The sequence below is a fragment of the Peromyscus californicus genome, unplaced genomic scaffold, assembly GCF_007827085.1.
Source record: "Peromyscus californicus insignis strain IS unplaced genomic scaffold, ASM782708v3 Scaffold_18__1_contigs__length_77618521, whole genome shotgun sequence".
Taxonomy (NCBI): Eukaryota; Metazoa; Chordata; class Mammalia; order Rodentia; family Cricetidae; genus Peromyscus; species Peromyscus californicus.
The window spans coordinates 54,089,342-54,106,087 of NW_026294480.1; the positions used below are offsets into that span (position 1 = coordinate 54,089,342).

A 16,746-nucleotide genomic window follows, 5' to 3' on the forward strand; every position below is an offset into this window, starting at 1 on the left:
ATATAAATTACCTTTGAGCTTTATTTTCTATCCTATGCAAACAAACAAAAAAAAATCCCTCATAATTAATTATAGATCTGACTCTAGAACCTAAAATTACAAAATTCTGAAGCAAAATATCAGAAAAATATCTATGGTGTTGAGTTGGGCAAAGATTTCTTCAAAAACATAAAAGAAAAAAAAAACCATGGATTTCCATCAAAGTTGAAAGCATACTTTGAAAAATATGTTAAGTGAATGAAAACACAAGACTGAGAAGAATGTTCAAACTCAGTAAAAAGAAAACAACCCCCAGAACAGGGCGAAAAATTTGAACAATTTGTCAAAGGAGGAATCATCAGGCAATCACAAATTTAAACCTAAATAAATACACATTGATCCAGTTTAATCTGTCAGCTAAAGTGGAGAGAAGGAGATTCCATACAGAGCATGGGCTAAGTCGCTTGTAAAACAACAGTCAAGTTCTTTACAAGTTAAACATGCATCCCCTGTATGTCCAGTCACTCGACTACAGACTCACCCCACAGAAACAAAAGGATGCAAAGATGGCTGGGGAGGTATTTTAGCAGCCTGGGCTGCTACAGTCTGCTAGAACAGGAGACTACCAATGGGGAATCACCTCCCCCTGAAGGAAAGACAGCAGTCATCTCAGACCACTCTGGGGACACTGAGGCACACGAGAAGTGTAAGCAAGGTAAATGGACTTGCCACCACATTCCTGTTAGCTGGCTCCAGGCTGAAAGACCAGAGGGGAAAGTACAGGCTCTGAAGGAGCAGGGGCCAAAGGCTCTCATTCCCTCACCAACTCCATGAATCTCTGGTCAGGCATGAACCATATTTGTCAATTTGGTACTGTCCAATACAGAGCATTAATAATAATTAACTATCTCTTAGGCTCGGGGTAAGGATTAGCAAATAAAACCAACTACAGCATGCATCAGTGTTAAAGTAAGGAACTGTTCCTAAAAACGCTCTAAGAATTGCTTGCTGCCCCATGACTTTTAGACTTAAAAGTCAAGTTTGAGTTTCACAGAGACTAAGCAATATGTTAACAGAAAAACTTAAGACAGCTACAGAATACACTCTCAAAGACCTCAGAGGAAAACTACTACTGTGTAAGTTCACATGCAGCTCACTCCTAATGAACCCTTACCTCCCCCTCTCCCCACAGGCACAACACTGCCTTCCAAGGAGCCATCACAGCATTTTTGCTCACTGAAAAATGAAGCTATTTTGGTCCTTCGACAGGCTGCCAGCCCAGGACCTGGAGACATGCAGGCTGCCATCTGCCTCATCCCAGCTGTTCCTGACCTGTTGTCTGTCATCCGCCAGGTCAGCTGAGCAACTGCTGAAGGACGCTTGACGCCACGCCACAGCGGATGGACGTGCTGCCCCACCATGGCCAGCCTCCCAGCTTAGCCTTCCTCTCATCACTGGGTGGCATGTTACTCTCCATGACAACACCGGAGTCTGATTCTGAAGGAAAGCTCCTTCCCTGAAGCCTTTTCTACTGTGTGACAATGGATTCGACATTCACCACGCTTTTTCTAGAAACTACAGGCCACTTCAGAACTGTGAAATTCTCAACAGAGAATATGTCATATAACTGGAGAGGCCTGTCTCTCTTCAGGAACGACCATTCCATTGAGGATTAAATAACCAGCTCTGATGACTGATGCTTTGAGGGTAAGGGGAGCAAGTTTAATGTCATGCTTTTGTAAATCATCACAGTCCCCCCAAATGACACAGAAGCCTAAACACGCCTTTAAAACTGCAGTTTGCAAACATCTCAGTAAAGAGGACACCAAAAGGGAGGGCAGAAGTGTTACAGCTGGAGTTGCATGCCATTATAGTCATCAAATGCTAACACGGGAGCTGTTAAAGCTTGCTCTAACCACGGATGATGGCTTCTATCGATAGCACATTTTTTTTTTCCTATGACATGTAGTTTTGTCTCCTAACTATGGAGACACAGCCTCAAGGTTCACCGTCTAAGTGTCGACAGTATACATGGACGGGGGAGTCCAGCTCAGAACCTGACTAGCAGGCCCAGGAAAGGTGGTCTCCAAAATGGAAAAGAGGTGTTCACTGTGTGAAACTTTAGAACGGTCACCACACGGTAATCCTGACCCCAGGCAGGCAGCGCTGAAAAAGGGGTAAAGAGCTGACAGTCTCACAATAAACGAGGATAGTCCACAGACTACAAGACATTCCAGGGATTTCCTTTTACTTGTAATCCCAATTTCCCTGCCACACTGTGCTCTGTATCATGCTCTCTCGTGAATCCTTCTGCCATAGTTTCCTTGGGAGCAACCACAGCCCTGCCTGGGTCCTTCCTGTAGTCCTGCTCTGGGCAACCCCATGCTGCCTCTCAGAGCTGCCCTTCGGCCTCCATGTGGAGCTTGTGGCTTCCCAGCTCAGGACAGGCAGCCCCTGGCCCTCAGGCATACTCATCACTCAGGCAATCTCTCTTAGCCTCCGTGTCACTAAAACAGAGCTACAGAGTTAACAGCTATGAATGCTGTAGGTGATAGCAGAGGCGGGAAGCCTTTCCCTCTCAAATGACAGCCAAACAGTAAGTAAAAAACAAAACCTCCTGCCCGGAAGAAAGGAATGTTTGGAGCCTAGTTATTTTACAAATTAGCAGAGGAGAGGAAAGTTCCTAAGTGGAAGGAGTAAACGTCCTCCCCAGACACTGGCGGCTGAACGGCCTCGGTGTCAGCTGCCGTTGGCCGACTGCTCCTGCATCAATCATCTTCACTCGTTTCTGCTTTCTACCTCACTACACACCGGGCACTGATGATGCCAAAATCAAACAGAAATGGTCCCCCTCACCCCACCCCACCCTGCTCTCCAGACAGCCACGTGGGGCCTTTGAAATCTTCTCACCCACCTCATCCTGACGGGGACTCTAAGGGACTGACTGTACCTAACCTTTCATTTGGAGACAGTCTTCCTTCACAGGGCAAGCTAGAAGAAGAAAAGAAAATATTTGTATGAAGAGAAAACAAAGAAGACTTCAAAAGGCCCGTAGAAAGAAGCAGGACCAAGACCAGGCAAAAGAACCGACTGCTCACAAGGCCTCCGAGGGAGCCCTTAACTCTTCGTATTTTGCACCTTGAGCCCTCTGGCAGGTGGGCCTGTGGACCCTTCCTCCAAACTGGCTTTTCACAAATGAAACCAATTACACCGAAATACAATTATCAAGATACTAAGAAGTTGAACTAAGGCAACATATGCACTGCATCATTAATGCCTGGAACCCCAGAGCCAGGAGCAGGTCTAATTACCGGCTTCTGAGCTGCGATGAGCAGTTTTTAGAAATCTGCTACAAATGTGATACGGTTAAAAAAATAAAACCAATGACTTGAACTGGTGAGAAAGACAGACGCTGCAAACAGTGCAGACGTCTGTCACCCACACTCATGACGGCAGGAAACGCTAGCATTATTGAGACGCTGGAACGGGATTTTTATGCTTACCCTTGGCAGCTCTCCATAAAACGGTCTCTGCAGACCCCAATATAGAAAGCAGTAGGAGGCATGGCTTCTCTGGCAGAAGCAAAGGGTCTGTGGCAGCACCGTTGGGCCTCTCCCTCTCTCTGGTCCTCATTTTTCCCCGCCCAGGGCTCCTCAGAGGGCCTGAAGACCACTCCTGAACGAGTGTATTACAGCCCGGGAAGAGCACGCGTGCGGCACTCTCAGGCCTGCTTCCCCAGCCTCCCAGGCAAACCACAGCCACTGCACGAGGCCTCGGCCTCAGGCCCTTCCTACTGTATCTGCCTTTACCTTTCCAATCCTTACTTCAGCTGAAGCGGCTCTGTAACACCAACCACTGTTGGTATTCTTAGCACGCCGTTTTCCAAGTGTTGCCTCTCACTTGTTTTACCCTTCCCACTGTCTGAATCACCGTTATTCTGGCTTACTTTCCCTTCAGATGCAGAGCATCACTGTTTTCGGGTTTTTCTCAATGTACAGACTGTCTTATACACCCCCAGTTTGCTGTGGTGACTACAGCACCCACTCCTTTCCCTCCACATTCCCTTTTCTACCACAAGCAGAGGATCCAGTGCGGCTGACTCCCAGAGAGTAGTGTGCAGTGACAGCAATGTCCAGATGTCTGCTGTCCCTTCTGCTGCCTCAAAAGTAGCCTTTCTATAAAGATCCCTGGTACCCGCAATGCTAGGGTTCCCAAGCTGTCATGTCTGCAGGGTCTGGAGATTTCAAATGTTCTCCAGGGATGAGAAGATGGGAAGGTAGTGTGTGCCACAGTCCTGGGACCTGCTGTTGCTTGTGCCCAGATTCTATGGCAGAAAGTCCTTCAGTTCTCCACTGGTCAGTTCAGATATGATGGTGGCTACAGGCTGTGACAGGGAAGGAGGTAAGCCTATGCCATGGGCAGCAATAAGCTGTACTCTAAGCCACTGCTCCTCAACCTTCCTAACGCTGCAACCCTTTAATACAGTTCCTCATGTTGTGGTGACCCCCAACAGTATTATTTTCATTGCTACTTCATAAATGCAATTATTTTCATTGCTACTTCATAAATATAATTTTGTTTCATAAACACAAGTTTACCTCATAAATACAAATATATACTTATAGTTTATAAATATAAATTTGCTACTCTTTTTTTTTTTTTTTTTTTTTTTTTGGTTTTTCGAGACAGGGTTTCTCTGTGTAGCTTTGCACCTTTCCTGGAACTCACTTGGTAGCCCAGGCTGGCCTCGAACTCACAGAGATCCGCCTGGCTCTGCCTCCCGAGTGCTGGGATTAAAGGCGTGCGCCACCACCGCCCGGCAAATTTGCTACTCTTATGAATCATAATGTAAATACGTGTTTTCTGATGGTCTTAGGCGACCTCTGTGAAAGGGTCACTTAACCCCAAAAAGGCCATGACCCACAGGTTGAGAACCACTGCTCTTAGTGATGGACCTCCTCAGGGAGTAAGAAATGCTGCCTGCGGGCAGGACAACTGGAAGCCGTGGACTATTTAAGATTAAGAAGTTGCTTGACATTTCTTCATGTTAGGCATGTGATTTTAAGATCATTCTATGAGGTTAAAAGTCACTCTGTAAAGATGTTAGCCACAACAACCACAGAAGGCCTACCTAATGGAAGTACCTCAGAGCATCAGGTCTCTGGTGTCCAAACTTAACCTCTGATTTCAGTTACTCAAGAGAAACTCCAAGAAGTCCTATTTCTAACTTTTACTTTTTACAAAACTATTTCTGAGGCTTTAGTATGTTTTGTATACTCTCTGAGGCTGGGAAGCAGAAATCATTTAGACAGTAAGCAAGCATCATTACCACTATCCTTGTATAGTTTACTGAGAGTCTTATACACATCTAAGCATCCATGATGTCACAGAAACATTTCTTTAAAAAACAAATAAGCTTAGAAAACAGCTAACTTTCTTGATAATGGAAAGAATAGAATTTAAAAAGAGCATCAGTTCTGATGAAAGCAAACGGCGAGATGTCAGGTCACAGCAGCAGGGTTTGAAGCGGACAAGAGTCTCACAAGGTCTGCATGGAACCGGAAACCAGCCACTGTGTGCGTCTTCCGGTAATGCTCTGGACCACATGCAGCTGGCTTCAACCTCTCTCTCTTTCTCTCTCTCTCTCTCTCTCTCTCTCTCTCTCTCTCTCTCTCTCTCTGGACCACATGCAGCTGGCTTCAACCTCTCTCTCTCTCTCTCTCTCTCTCTCTCTCTCTCTCTCACACACACACACACACACACACACACACACACACACACCCCTCAATACTACAAAAGAAGAAAAAACAAACCCGCAGTGTTAGAAGTGGTGTGAACCAGAGGTGAGCAGGGAGCTTACTTGTAAAGATAGTATTCTGCAGAATCTATATCTTCTCGAGATGAAATGTTGTCCACAAACTAAAGAAAAACAAACAAACAAACAAATCTTGGTTAGATACAACTATGCCATATGTTTGGTCTAGTTCAGACACTGCTCTTTAAAAGACAGGTACTCTTGTTATTGGAATGCTGTTCCTGTGGTATGGCTCCATCCTGGACACTCTTCACACTTGTGAAAACAAATCATACACCATAGCTTTTCCTCTATGTGTAGAACAACTTTGGTCCAAAACAAAACAAACAACAATAAAGCACCAAGTAAAAGCCAAACCCAAACCTTGCTCACACAAGAAAAAGTCTTTCATAGCAGTGTTTATAGCTACTGTCACCTTTATCTCGTCTTTCCTCTACATCCCGCCCTTCAAATCCACGAAATACATGACTGAAATGGTGCAGACTCTTAAGGCTGGAACAACATTGTTCAGAACATGCAGATCTAAGTGTAGAGAAGTCAGTGTGTGAGTACTTTCCTCTGATTTTAGTGCTGATATGGAACAACCATTTTAGGATTGAAGGCCCCTTCAAGCTATAAAATCTACTAAGCACTGGGTCCGGGGATTGCAGCTCACTGGTGGAAAGCAGGTGACTCACATTCATGAGGCTCTCGGTTCAACCTCCAGCACCTGAAAAAATCTGTATGGTCCTTACCCAGGATCTAAGCGAGCAGAAAACATTACCCGTGGATGGATTCCGCCCTCAAGAGGGAAATCAGAAGCAGGAAGATCTAGTAAGAGCTCAGGCATGCTGTGAGCATAACTAGAACCTCGTGAAGAGAGAAGGGATGAAAAAGAGAGACTTTCTAAAAATAACCAGGACTTGCGGGTTTGATTTAGAAATCCATTAAAGGGCAGCTACCATGTGGTGCAAACACAGGCCCCGAGCTTGAGAACCAGCTCTCCTGATAGCTTACTGTGGCACAAACAGATGGCACAGCCCCTCTGGGACTTACTTGCTCCATCTGTATAAACAGCTATAGGCTTCCGCCCTGAGGAGTATGAGTCTCAGGTTGGAACATGCACACAAAAGCTCTTTGAAGTTCCAAGTGCTGTCTAAACAAAAATCAGGTATTACAGCCCACAGAGGGGTGACCACCCTGAAACAATGGTCTCCCAATTCTTCACCACTCTGCCAGATATGAGTCCCTCAAATCTACGTGATGACAGCAGAACTGTTTCCCTATTAAAGGGGCAAAAGACACAGAGAAAGGATCAGGGCTGGAAGGAAAGGAAAGTAGATTTAATACTGCCCACTGGAGGATCCTGCTCGCTTACAAAAGACACCCCGAAGAGCTCATCACCTCTGAGGGAGACACAACTACCCTCAAACCGGAAATGGGGAAACTGAGGCTGCTGCTGCCCAGTGTCATAACCTGAAATCACCTCCAAGACAAGACCAGGTACATGTGATGGAGGCAACAGAAGTGGACTTGATGCTCCAGCCTTTCTGCTTACAAGCTGTGTGGATCTGGAGAGGGACCTCATCATCTGGGCCTCACAGACACCATGCTCCTGTGCAAACAAACACACATGACGTATGGCAAGAAACCAGAAGAGCACGGCAGTGCTCCGGAGTGGCTCCTACCAACTACGACTCCTGACTGCCGGCCTGATATTCGTCCCCCATTGTCTAGCAGCAGTGGTGTGATGCCATATCCACTCTTTCATAGATGCTGGTCAGCTACTGAAAGTGTGTTTACCGTCCTTACACTACAGCATTTATTAACCTGCAACACACAGAACAACGTAACCAGATGAAAAAACAGCTACTCAAAGTGTGTTTACTGTCCTTACACTACAGCATATATTAACTTCCAACACACAGAACAACGTAACCAGACGAAAAAACCAATCAGTGATTGCTAACTCGAGTCTGGTATACTTCTTTTCATTTCAGCCACTCCATCATAAAATATCTATTGGTAATTATAAAAACATACTCTACCGTGGAAAGTTAGTTCCCATAGTGACTACTGTCTCCACAACACAGCCTGGTCTGTACAGTCTTGTTTGCTTGTTTCCTTCTTTGAAAATAGGTTCGAAATGTTCTTACCTGTGATACTGCTAAAGAACTAATAGGCAACTTTCTTTTAAAATGGTCTTACCCGCGATATCGATAAAGAACTAACAGGCAACTTCCTTTCGTATGCTTTGTCCATTAAGGATGCAAGGTCAGCTGTGAAGACAAAGGAGAAAGAGCCTTGTTAAATACACGCATTTCTCCAGGAAAATCTAACAGATTCGACTCCTGCCAGATGGCTGTGAACATCACCAAGGCAGTACCAAACAGATGCTCATTCTTGCTCTTTTTCAGAAGCTGAGGACAACTGACGTTAGTCAGTTTTAAAGGATTTGTTGAACTAGAGAATGTAAAATAATAATTAAAATACAAATTTAGCTCTTAAAAATAGATCAATAAGGTACCTCTGTAAGGAAACACCAAGTGTTATGTTTGTCAGACTCCAGGAAAAGAAACTGGATGCGGGGCAGGGACCCGTCACTGTCACTCCCCTGGCAGTGACACCAGTCAAATATGCTAGCTCTAAAGGTTTTGTAATGGTCATTTACCAAGGGACCTCCAGATAGTTCCTCAACAAAGCAGAATTCCCTTGACGATCTATCCTTCCTGATTAGTAGTCTCCACCACCCAGGTGCTGGCTCCTCTCAACAGAACATCTGTAAGAACACTTGGAACTTGTGATGTTACTCATCTCAGACCCTAAAATCACCTGTGATCCTAGACAACACACACTCCAAATGGTTTATGTCATATCCTATCACTGCTTCTTAAACGCACAATATTTTCTAGCTCCCTCCACCTCTCCTCATGATTCTATCCCCTTTCACTGAAAATAATCTAGAGAGCATCACCCTGACATCAAACCTACCAGGCCATTACACCTGTGCTGAGACGCCAGCCTTCTGGGGACAAACGGTACTAACAAGAAAAGATGCCCTGTCTCATTTCCTCCACAGTCACCTCTCCTCTGTGCCCCCAACAGCAAGCCTCCCCAAAAGGACTGGTAGCATCTCCAAGTTCTCACTCTTTAACTCAGGTCTACTCAGAGTTGGGTTTCCATCCCTCCCTAACACCAAGGAACACCTCCAGATTGTTGAACGCAGTGGGTCACTCTCCAGCCGCATTTGGCTTGAAATCTGTTGGCTAGAGAGATCCTTAAGGAAATGTTTATCCCTCAGCCCCAGCCCCACATTTCTCAGGCTCCTTTGCAGGATCTCTTCTTTCTGTTTCCTGATGTTGGGATGCCCAAGTGTCGGTAGTAAGTTATACTAAGGCTTCACCGTGGGGCTCAGGCATGACATGAGGTCAGTCTCTCCCCCAGTTTTAATCCCATTGTTGGCTCTGTGTGTAGACATCTACCCAGTTCTGCCCTTTAAGTCCAGACCTACATTTCCAGTTGTATACAGACACCTCCATTTGTGTACCCGGCCTTTCAACTGCATGTGCTCTAAAGTCTTCAACTCCCCATCTCAGTGAAAAGAGATGGCTGACTGGTTAAAAAGTGGGAGTTACCCTTGATCCCACTGGTTTTCATACTCTATAAGTAACCAGTCAGCAATACCTACAGGCTCCAGATTTGAATTTATACATATTTATTTCATCATCCCCAATGCTAGGCAGCCAATCTTTTATGCTTTAAAAACTCCTAAGGAGTCTAGGGGCTAGCTCAAGCAAGCACGAAGACCCGAGTTTGATCACCAGCACAAACATAAAAAGCCAGGCATGGTGGTATGTGCTCGGGATCCCGGTACTCAGTAGGTCACTGGGGCTATCTGGCCAACCAGCTAACGTGGTAAGTTCCAGACCAGTGAGCAATCTTGCCTCAAACAATGAAGTGAAAGAAACTTGAGGTTATCCTCTGGCTGGCACCCACACCTACATAGATGTACACATGCAGCCACCACGATCCACGCAAACACACGTCATCACCTTACCCTAACAGTCAACCTCCTGTCCTGCTTGCTAGGCTTTTAAGGACAGTTCAAATCCTGTTCCTCTCTTTCTGAACCAACTATAAACCCCCATGTGAGATGGTCCCTTCCTTCCCTTACATTAAAAGGGTCAGGGAAGAACTAGATTCACTGACCCACACTCAGTTTATGGGCCAATTCCAGGAAAAGCACTCAGGAAATATCTATAGGCAGGAAGCAAAGGAAGAAAGGATGAAGAAAAAATGATTACACTTCTCAGGCTTTCTCACTCTGGAGGATGAAATGAATAGCAAAATCTGAAGAGCCTCGGAGACATTCAGCAGATACTTGTGCACTGGTAACTGCTTACTGTTCCTTTAACCATTTTCTCTTCTCATTTCCCTTGGGAAATGGTCCTTATGGCTTATAGCAACTGGGGAAAAACAACTTTGTAGAACTCCTAAAACCTGACATGACATAAATAAATAGCCTTTTTAACGACCATTTTAAAAGTACTAGAGCAGGTGATTACAGCATCTATAAAACCACAAACAGATCCTTAAAACCCCTTCCTATCAGGGGATCAATACTGTCGAGTGTACTTGCTCATAATTAGATACCAACAGCTCTCTCGTGGTGCCAAGTCTATAATTATGACCACTCTTACATTAATGATCAATATGAGGAATCACCTCCCTTTATTCAAAATTTATACTGTATTCAAGCAAGCAAGCAAGCAGACAAAGCAGGACGAGGAGCTCCTGGCCTAAATGAAATGGCCGGAAAGCTCCCTTCCCTTGTCCTTTTCACAGTACACTCAGCATCTCACCCTTCACAGGACTCAGACAGCTTCCCTGATCACCTCCAGGCGTGGTAACCAGATTCTATCTGAAGCCTTCACACCCAGGCATCTTCAGTCAAGTGGAATGGGCCAGGGCTTCAGAGAAGGCGACAGCTGCAGAGCCCGCATCGATGAATAACATTTACATACTGCAAGTCAGAAAGGTTTGCTGCAAACACACTATGTGACCAATCACCTCGCGTTGCAGCGCTGGTATGATGAATGAGGCAGAAGACAGCAAAGGGCGGGAGGGCTAGGAAAGCGGGACAGCTGCGGCATATGGAGGGCCAGCACCACAGGCTTCTGGACCGTGGCCTTCCCCAGCCCAAGCCACACTTCAGGCATTAGTGAGGGCCAACAGATGCCCAAGTTCTGTTCAACGGGCTGTGCCAAAGGTGCTGTTTTGCTAGGTCTCCCATTCCCCGGGAATACACACTGAAGCTGGTGGCTGTGGACAACACAGACTATGGGGAAATGGGCTTGAAATAAGAATTCTTCATTTAGCAGAATTTCAACTACACAATGTGGAAATATGTTTAGAAGATGAAACACGGGATACGAGTACAGTGTTCTTGTTTGAAGACAGCAACAGCACCGAGGATCTAAGGACATAAAAGGTTTTAGTGAGGATCCTGACTTTTTATAACAATGGAGTGAACTCCCTAAAACTGTAAGCGGGACGGTCGTGGTGCACATCTTTAATCCCAGCACTGGGAGGTAGAGGTAGGCAGATCTGTGAACTCCAGGCCAGCCTGCTCTACAGCGCTAGTTCCAGGTCAGCCAGGGCTACATGGAGAAACCTGTCTGGAGGTGGCGGGGGGAGCGGGGGGACGACATAAAACAAACCCAAAAACAACCCTGTGAATTTCCAGGCCTCCCACCCAGAATAAGAGTCATAGTCTATAGGCTTGCAGTAAACCAGGGGCGTCCAAGTCTTTAGCAACAGAGCCAGCAGCTGGTGGTGCAGCCGGTTGAGAAGAACATGAGAGGGGTAAGAACTACCACGGAGGGGGGGAGGCTGTTTGGGTGTGGTGTCTAAGCCCAAAGATACTAAACAGAAATTCTTTTTCTGGAATAAGATGAACCATAATGTTTGAACCACCCTTCTTACCATAGAAATAAAACACTTAAATAGTAATTACTTTTCACATATAAAATTGAGCTTTGAAAGGTAGATATGCCAGAGGCCACACGGAAACTCACACTTGGAGGGCTTGAGGAAGAATCACAGTGGCAGTCACCCCAGAGCATCGGGGAGACCCTGTGGCATGGAGCCTTGGTTTTAATAGTGGGCAGCATCAGAGGGTAACAGTCAAGGCTTCTGTAAAAGGTGAAGCTGGTTAGGAGGCTCTTGGGTACAGTCAGGCTGGAGCTGCATTTGTACTGAAAAGAGAAACTGGAAAATAATGTCCCTATAAACAAGGACTGCTGGTCTCCGAGGATTCTGAACCACAAGTCACCCCTGGGGCCTCTGAAGTCTTCAAAATATGCCAAGCTGAGAAGATTATTCAAAGGGGTGTTCTTTTACACCAAATCTAAAAATGGCTAACTAATGTAAACGACAAGAAGCATATCAATCAATTCCCAGGAGCCTGGGTGTGGGGCAGAAAGGAGGGGAGGGTTTTAAAGGACTGGAGAAAACTGCCTTTGCAGGGTGACAGGACTGTGAAGTGTAAGGTCACAGACAGCTCCACATTTGTCAAAACTTATTCAACTGTATGCTTTAGGTACGGCTTGTTTTTATGTAAATACTGAACAAAGCTCACAAGAAAGGGAAGACAGGACAAACAGGGAATACAAACAGGCACAGTGCTGTATGTCTACAATCCCAGCACCCGTCAGAGGCTGAGGCAAGAAGAGCGCACGGTTGGGGCCAGCCTGTACAGCACATCGCGAGCTTGTCTCAAAAAGCAAGCAAGCAAGCAAGCAAAGTTCACGAGCAGGTTAGACATCAGAGAGAACCAGTGAACTGGAAATCAGACTGAGGAAAACCACACAGACTGCAGCAAGGACTATGAGGATGACGTTAAGAGACACTGAAAACAGAGTAACAACTTACTGTCCAAAAACGTAAATGAAGACAAGGAGGTGAGGTGACGACGTGCGATGGGCAAACAGCTGGGGATTTTCTGTGCACATGCGTGTGTGCATGATCATGTGTGCATGTGTGTGCATGATCATGTGTGCATGTGTGTGCATGTTCATGTGTGCATGTTCATGTGTGCATGTGTGTGGATGTTCATGTGTGCACGGCCTATGAACGTGTGGAGGCCACAGGTCAGCACCAGTGTCATTCAGCTCCTCAGGCACTGTCCATACTGTTTTGAACCAGGTCTCACTGGTCTAGAGCTTGTCCATTAGGCCGAACGGGCTGTCAGGCAGGCCCAGGGATCTGTGCATTCCAGGTATGCAGCACCACGCCCGCTTTTCTTTTTTTAAGATTTATTTTATTTTATATGTAATGCTTTACTTGCATGTACGTATGTGTACCATGTGCCTGCAGTGTCTGACAGGTGCCAGATCGGTTGGAAATGGAGTTACAGGTGGTTGTGAACCCCAAGGTGAGTGCTGGGAACCAAACCAGATTCTCTGCGAGAGCAGCAAGTGCTCTGGGCACCGAGTCATCTCTCCGGCCCCCCATATCTGGTTTCCTCACTAGGTTCTGGGGCTCAAACTCAGGTCCTCATGCTTTGCCAGCAAGCACTGCACCAAAGCAGCTGCCTCCTGGGAATTTTTCAGAATAATAAAAAGATCCTTTGCTAAACATATCAAGTCCAATGAGCAAAACTAGATTTATATTATTATACGTCATTGTGAAACTGGAGAACGACATCATCTTAAAAGAAAAACAAGCAGCTGGAAGGAAATGCTAATGCAAAGGAAAACAAAAACAAACAAACCAACGAAAACTCCTCCAAACAAACCAAGGGCCTTAACTATATCAGGGGTGGTTTTTTGTTTGTTTCGAAGAGTAGCATTGGAAGGCAGAAATGGAGTAAATGAACAAAGTGGCAGACGTGAACACTAGCAGGCCAGAATTGCACACCTAGAAGACAGACAAAGTAAAGGCACTTTAAAGAACTCTTCCGAGGTCGATGTTAGCAGCTGTGTGGTTGGAGGACGACTGAAGACGCCACAAGAACTGAGTAAACAACGGTGGCTAGCCCTGCGGCAAAACGGCTGTCCAATTCCGGTGTTCTGAAGGACGGAGCTTCAGTATTGGACAACGGCTCAGTGTGTGTGTGTGGGTGTGCGTGTGTGTGTGTGTGTGTGTGTGTGTGTGTGTGTGTGTGTGAACTGTTCTAAAGGATAAAGTGATGAGCATTAAAATTTAAGTTAAATAATTTCCTTAGAGGATGGAGGACAATAATCTTAAGAAATAGAAACAGAGGATATAACTTTTAGACCGGGGAATGGGGAAAAAATGTAAAACCAAAGCACCTCTAGCCCAACCATGAGAAGGGGAGTGGAGTGGAGGCAGGGGAGGTTCTCTCTGCTCCTTTGTCACGTAAGTGAGCAGCTTTCCTCTGCCACAGGCTTCGGTCACGGTCACGGCCAACTGCCTCCTTCACCACGGTTGCAGAGACCTGAGACCAGGGATACAATAAACTCCTTTTCCTTTCAAAGCTAACAGAGAGGACAATGAACTTGCAGGTGGGGAGCTGGAGCCCTTCAACTTCCAGCTTCAACCCTCCCCTGCCAGGCGACACCTCCCTTTCTAAGAAGGATACCCTGGGGCCTACAGCAGGTCAGAGGTGGGACTCAAGGAACAGAGGATTTTCAGAGAAACTCGAAAGATGTCTAGCAGTAAGTGAGCACAGGAACATGCTGTTCAAGAAACTATCTCACGGTACTGAAAGGAATTAAGGCCCCCAAATGGCACTCTGAGAGCCCTCCAGACTGCCGTCCCCCTCACCACCTGCCATCGTTTTGTGGAAAACGGCTACTGAGCTAGGCCAGAATAAAGCGCACAGTGTAACATTCCAACTTGGATTACAACTGGGAATGCATGTTTGCCTTTCCGATGGACTCTCCATTGCTCCACCACTCCAGGGCCTGGAAGGTCGAGTTAGGTAGAGATGGCCGGACTATAAACTTCCCCACTGTGTTTGAAGACAGGCAGGAGGCAGAGACGGGGTAGAGGGAGGGAATCCAGGCCTTGAGCTCCCCACCTATATATACCTCAACAGCAGCTCTGACGTTTTCCTGAACTAGACCCTGAGTTTGTTTCCGCAGCCTTCTCCTGAACCCAGCTCCATGCCATAACTTCTCTTCTCTCTAAGCCACAGAGTAGTAAGCAGCAGAACCAAATACACAGAAATCACTACCTGGCTCTTTCACCAAGGACTGAATCTTTGCAATAACCATGGAGAAGGACAACACTCAGCCCATGAGACAGATGATGCACTGAGCCATCCTAGATCTACAAGAAATATTATGGGCTGTATTGGCTCCGGAGCTGGGATGTGTGGAGTTCATAACTGTCCCACTGGAACTCCTGTTTGCCCCTGCACAAGCTGGGAAACCCCATCTGCCCTACTCTCCTCCACGAGCCCACACTGAAAAAACTCTCAACAAAGGAATGGCACCAAAAGCCCAGGTCCGCATTTCTGGCAGCCAGTACAACCTGCCTTTCTGACAGGACCAGCCTATCCAAGGGCCTTTGCTTTTGACCATACTTGGGCACAGTCCCAGATCTGGGCTGGCACATCATCATCCCTCGCCTAAGATCTATAAAAGATCCCTGCCTCAGCCCAGGCATGAGACTTCTCTGGCCCTGTTCTTTGGGACAGGTCAATCTGCCTGGGAGCAATACCCAATGAACCTGCACTTATCTGTTTTTAATCTGGTCTGATCTGACCTTTTTCACTAGCAGAAATGTATCAATAATGGTATTAATTCTTCTAACCCATGACAAACAAAAATAAGTCCAGATATACCACCAATCATGAAATGACTGCCAGATTGGTTACCACTGAAAATCTAGGTGTATGAACCATAGTAACACAGAAAAAAATGGAAATAAATGGAAAAAATTTACTAGGTGAGCAGCGGCCAAAAGGCTATAGAGAGCTAGCTGTAAGACACTATCAGATGCCAAAGGCTACCGACAAAATACAGGGCTTTTAAAGGTGGGTCATACATAATGACTTTACCAGGAAATTAATTTTAATCCAGCACACACCACAGTACCATAGCGTCACAGTAAATAAAATTCTTAGAAGAATATGGTAAGCTCCAAAATGATCACAAAGCCAGCCACAGAGACTAGAAAAAGAGCCATTGTAACGTGTGGTTTCTGTGCTAAGGAAAGATGGAGAAGAAAAGAAGGGTCCTTGAAGGACGTTACTAACTCAGTGAGAAAGGATTCCTAGTACCTGTCCGTTACTTCCCATGCAGGCAACAGTAGGCCCTTTTAGCTTAAAGAACCGGACACAGGTTGCTAGTGTACTCGTTAGAAGACCTCAGTAAACAGGCTGCAACTGTGTTTCTGTCCTCCCATTTTAAAAGATGAAGAAGGACAGAGAACAGAGAGCCAAACACAGGAGTTACAAAAGAAGCAGAAACAGCAAAACACACCAGCCAGTTGTGGACGTTCAGATTCCTGGGCTACACAGAGAAACTCTGTCTTGAAAAACAAAACAAAATCTGTAAGTTTATAATGGCAATCACCTTTAGAGGATATTTTGGTAATTTACAATCACCATTTATACAGGACAGATGGAAATCAAACATATCAAACACCACAAGGAAGATGACATCAGCAAATCTAGAATGTGAGATATTGTACAAAAGGCCAATCTGCCCAAGTGTGTCACATGTAAGTCCTCTGTAAATGAAGAAAACATGTTCAAGACATGAGGAAATATGAATGTGGGATATTTAATGATGGCAATACAGTTATCCTTAAAAATACCCATCTTTTGGAGGTATATATCAAAATACATATAAAATGATTAGGTAACAGATTAACTTAAGCAATTTGATGAAGGGATATAGGATATAAATGAAATCAAATTGGTAACTGTTGAATCTGGTTCACCCTCATGTTTCAACAAAAACATTGTATTAAAGAGTCAAGAGAAGTACAACCTACTT

At 45.6% G+C, this 16,746-nt stretch overlaps 1 protein-coding gene across 1 annotated transcript in view; it reads right to left on the minus strand.

Moving 5' to 3' along the window:
• Mrps27 (mitochondrial ribosomal protein S27) overlaps window positions 1–16,746 on the minus strand; it is an 89,196-nt gene that overhangs the window by 61,223 nt on the left and 11,227 nt on the right. Inside the window, exons 3-4 of the mRNA XM_052743447.1 lie at window positions 7,982–8,052; window positions 5,840–5,898 (exon numbers count right to left, since the gene is read on the minus strand). Coding sequence (XP_052599407.1) covers window positions 5,840–5,898; window positions 7,982–8,052 — 130 coding nt within the window. The remainder of the gene's footprint in view (window positions 1–5,839; window positions 5,899–7,981; window positions 8,053–16,746) is intronic.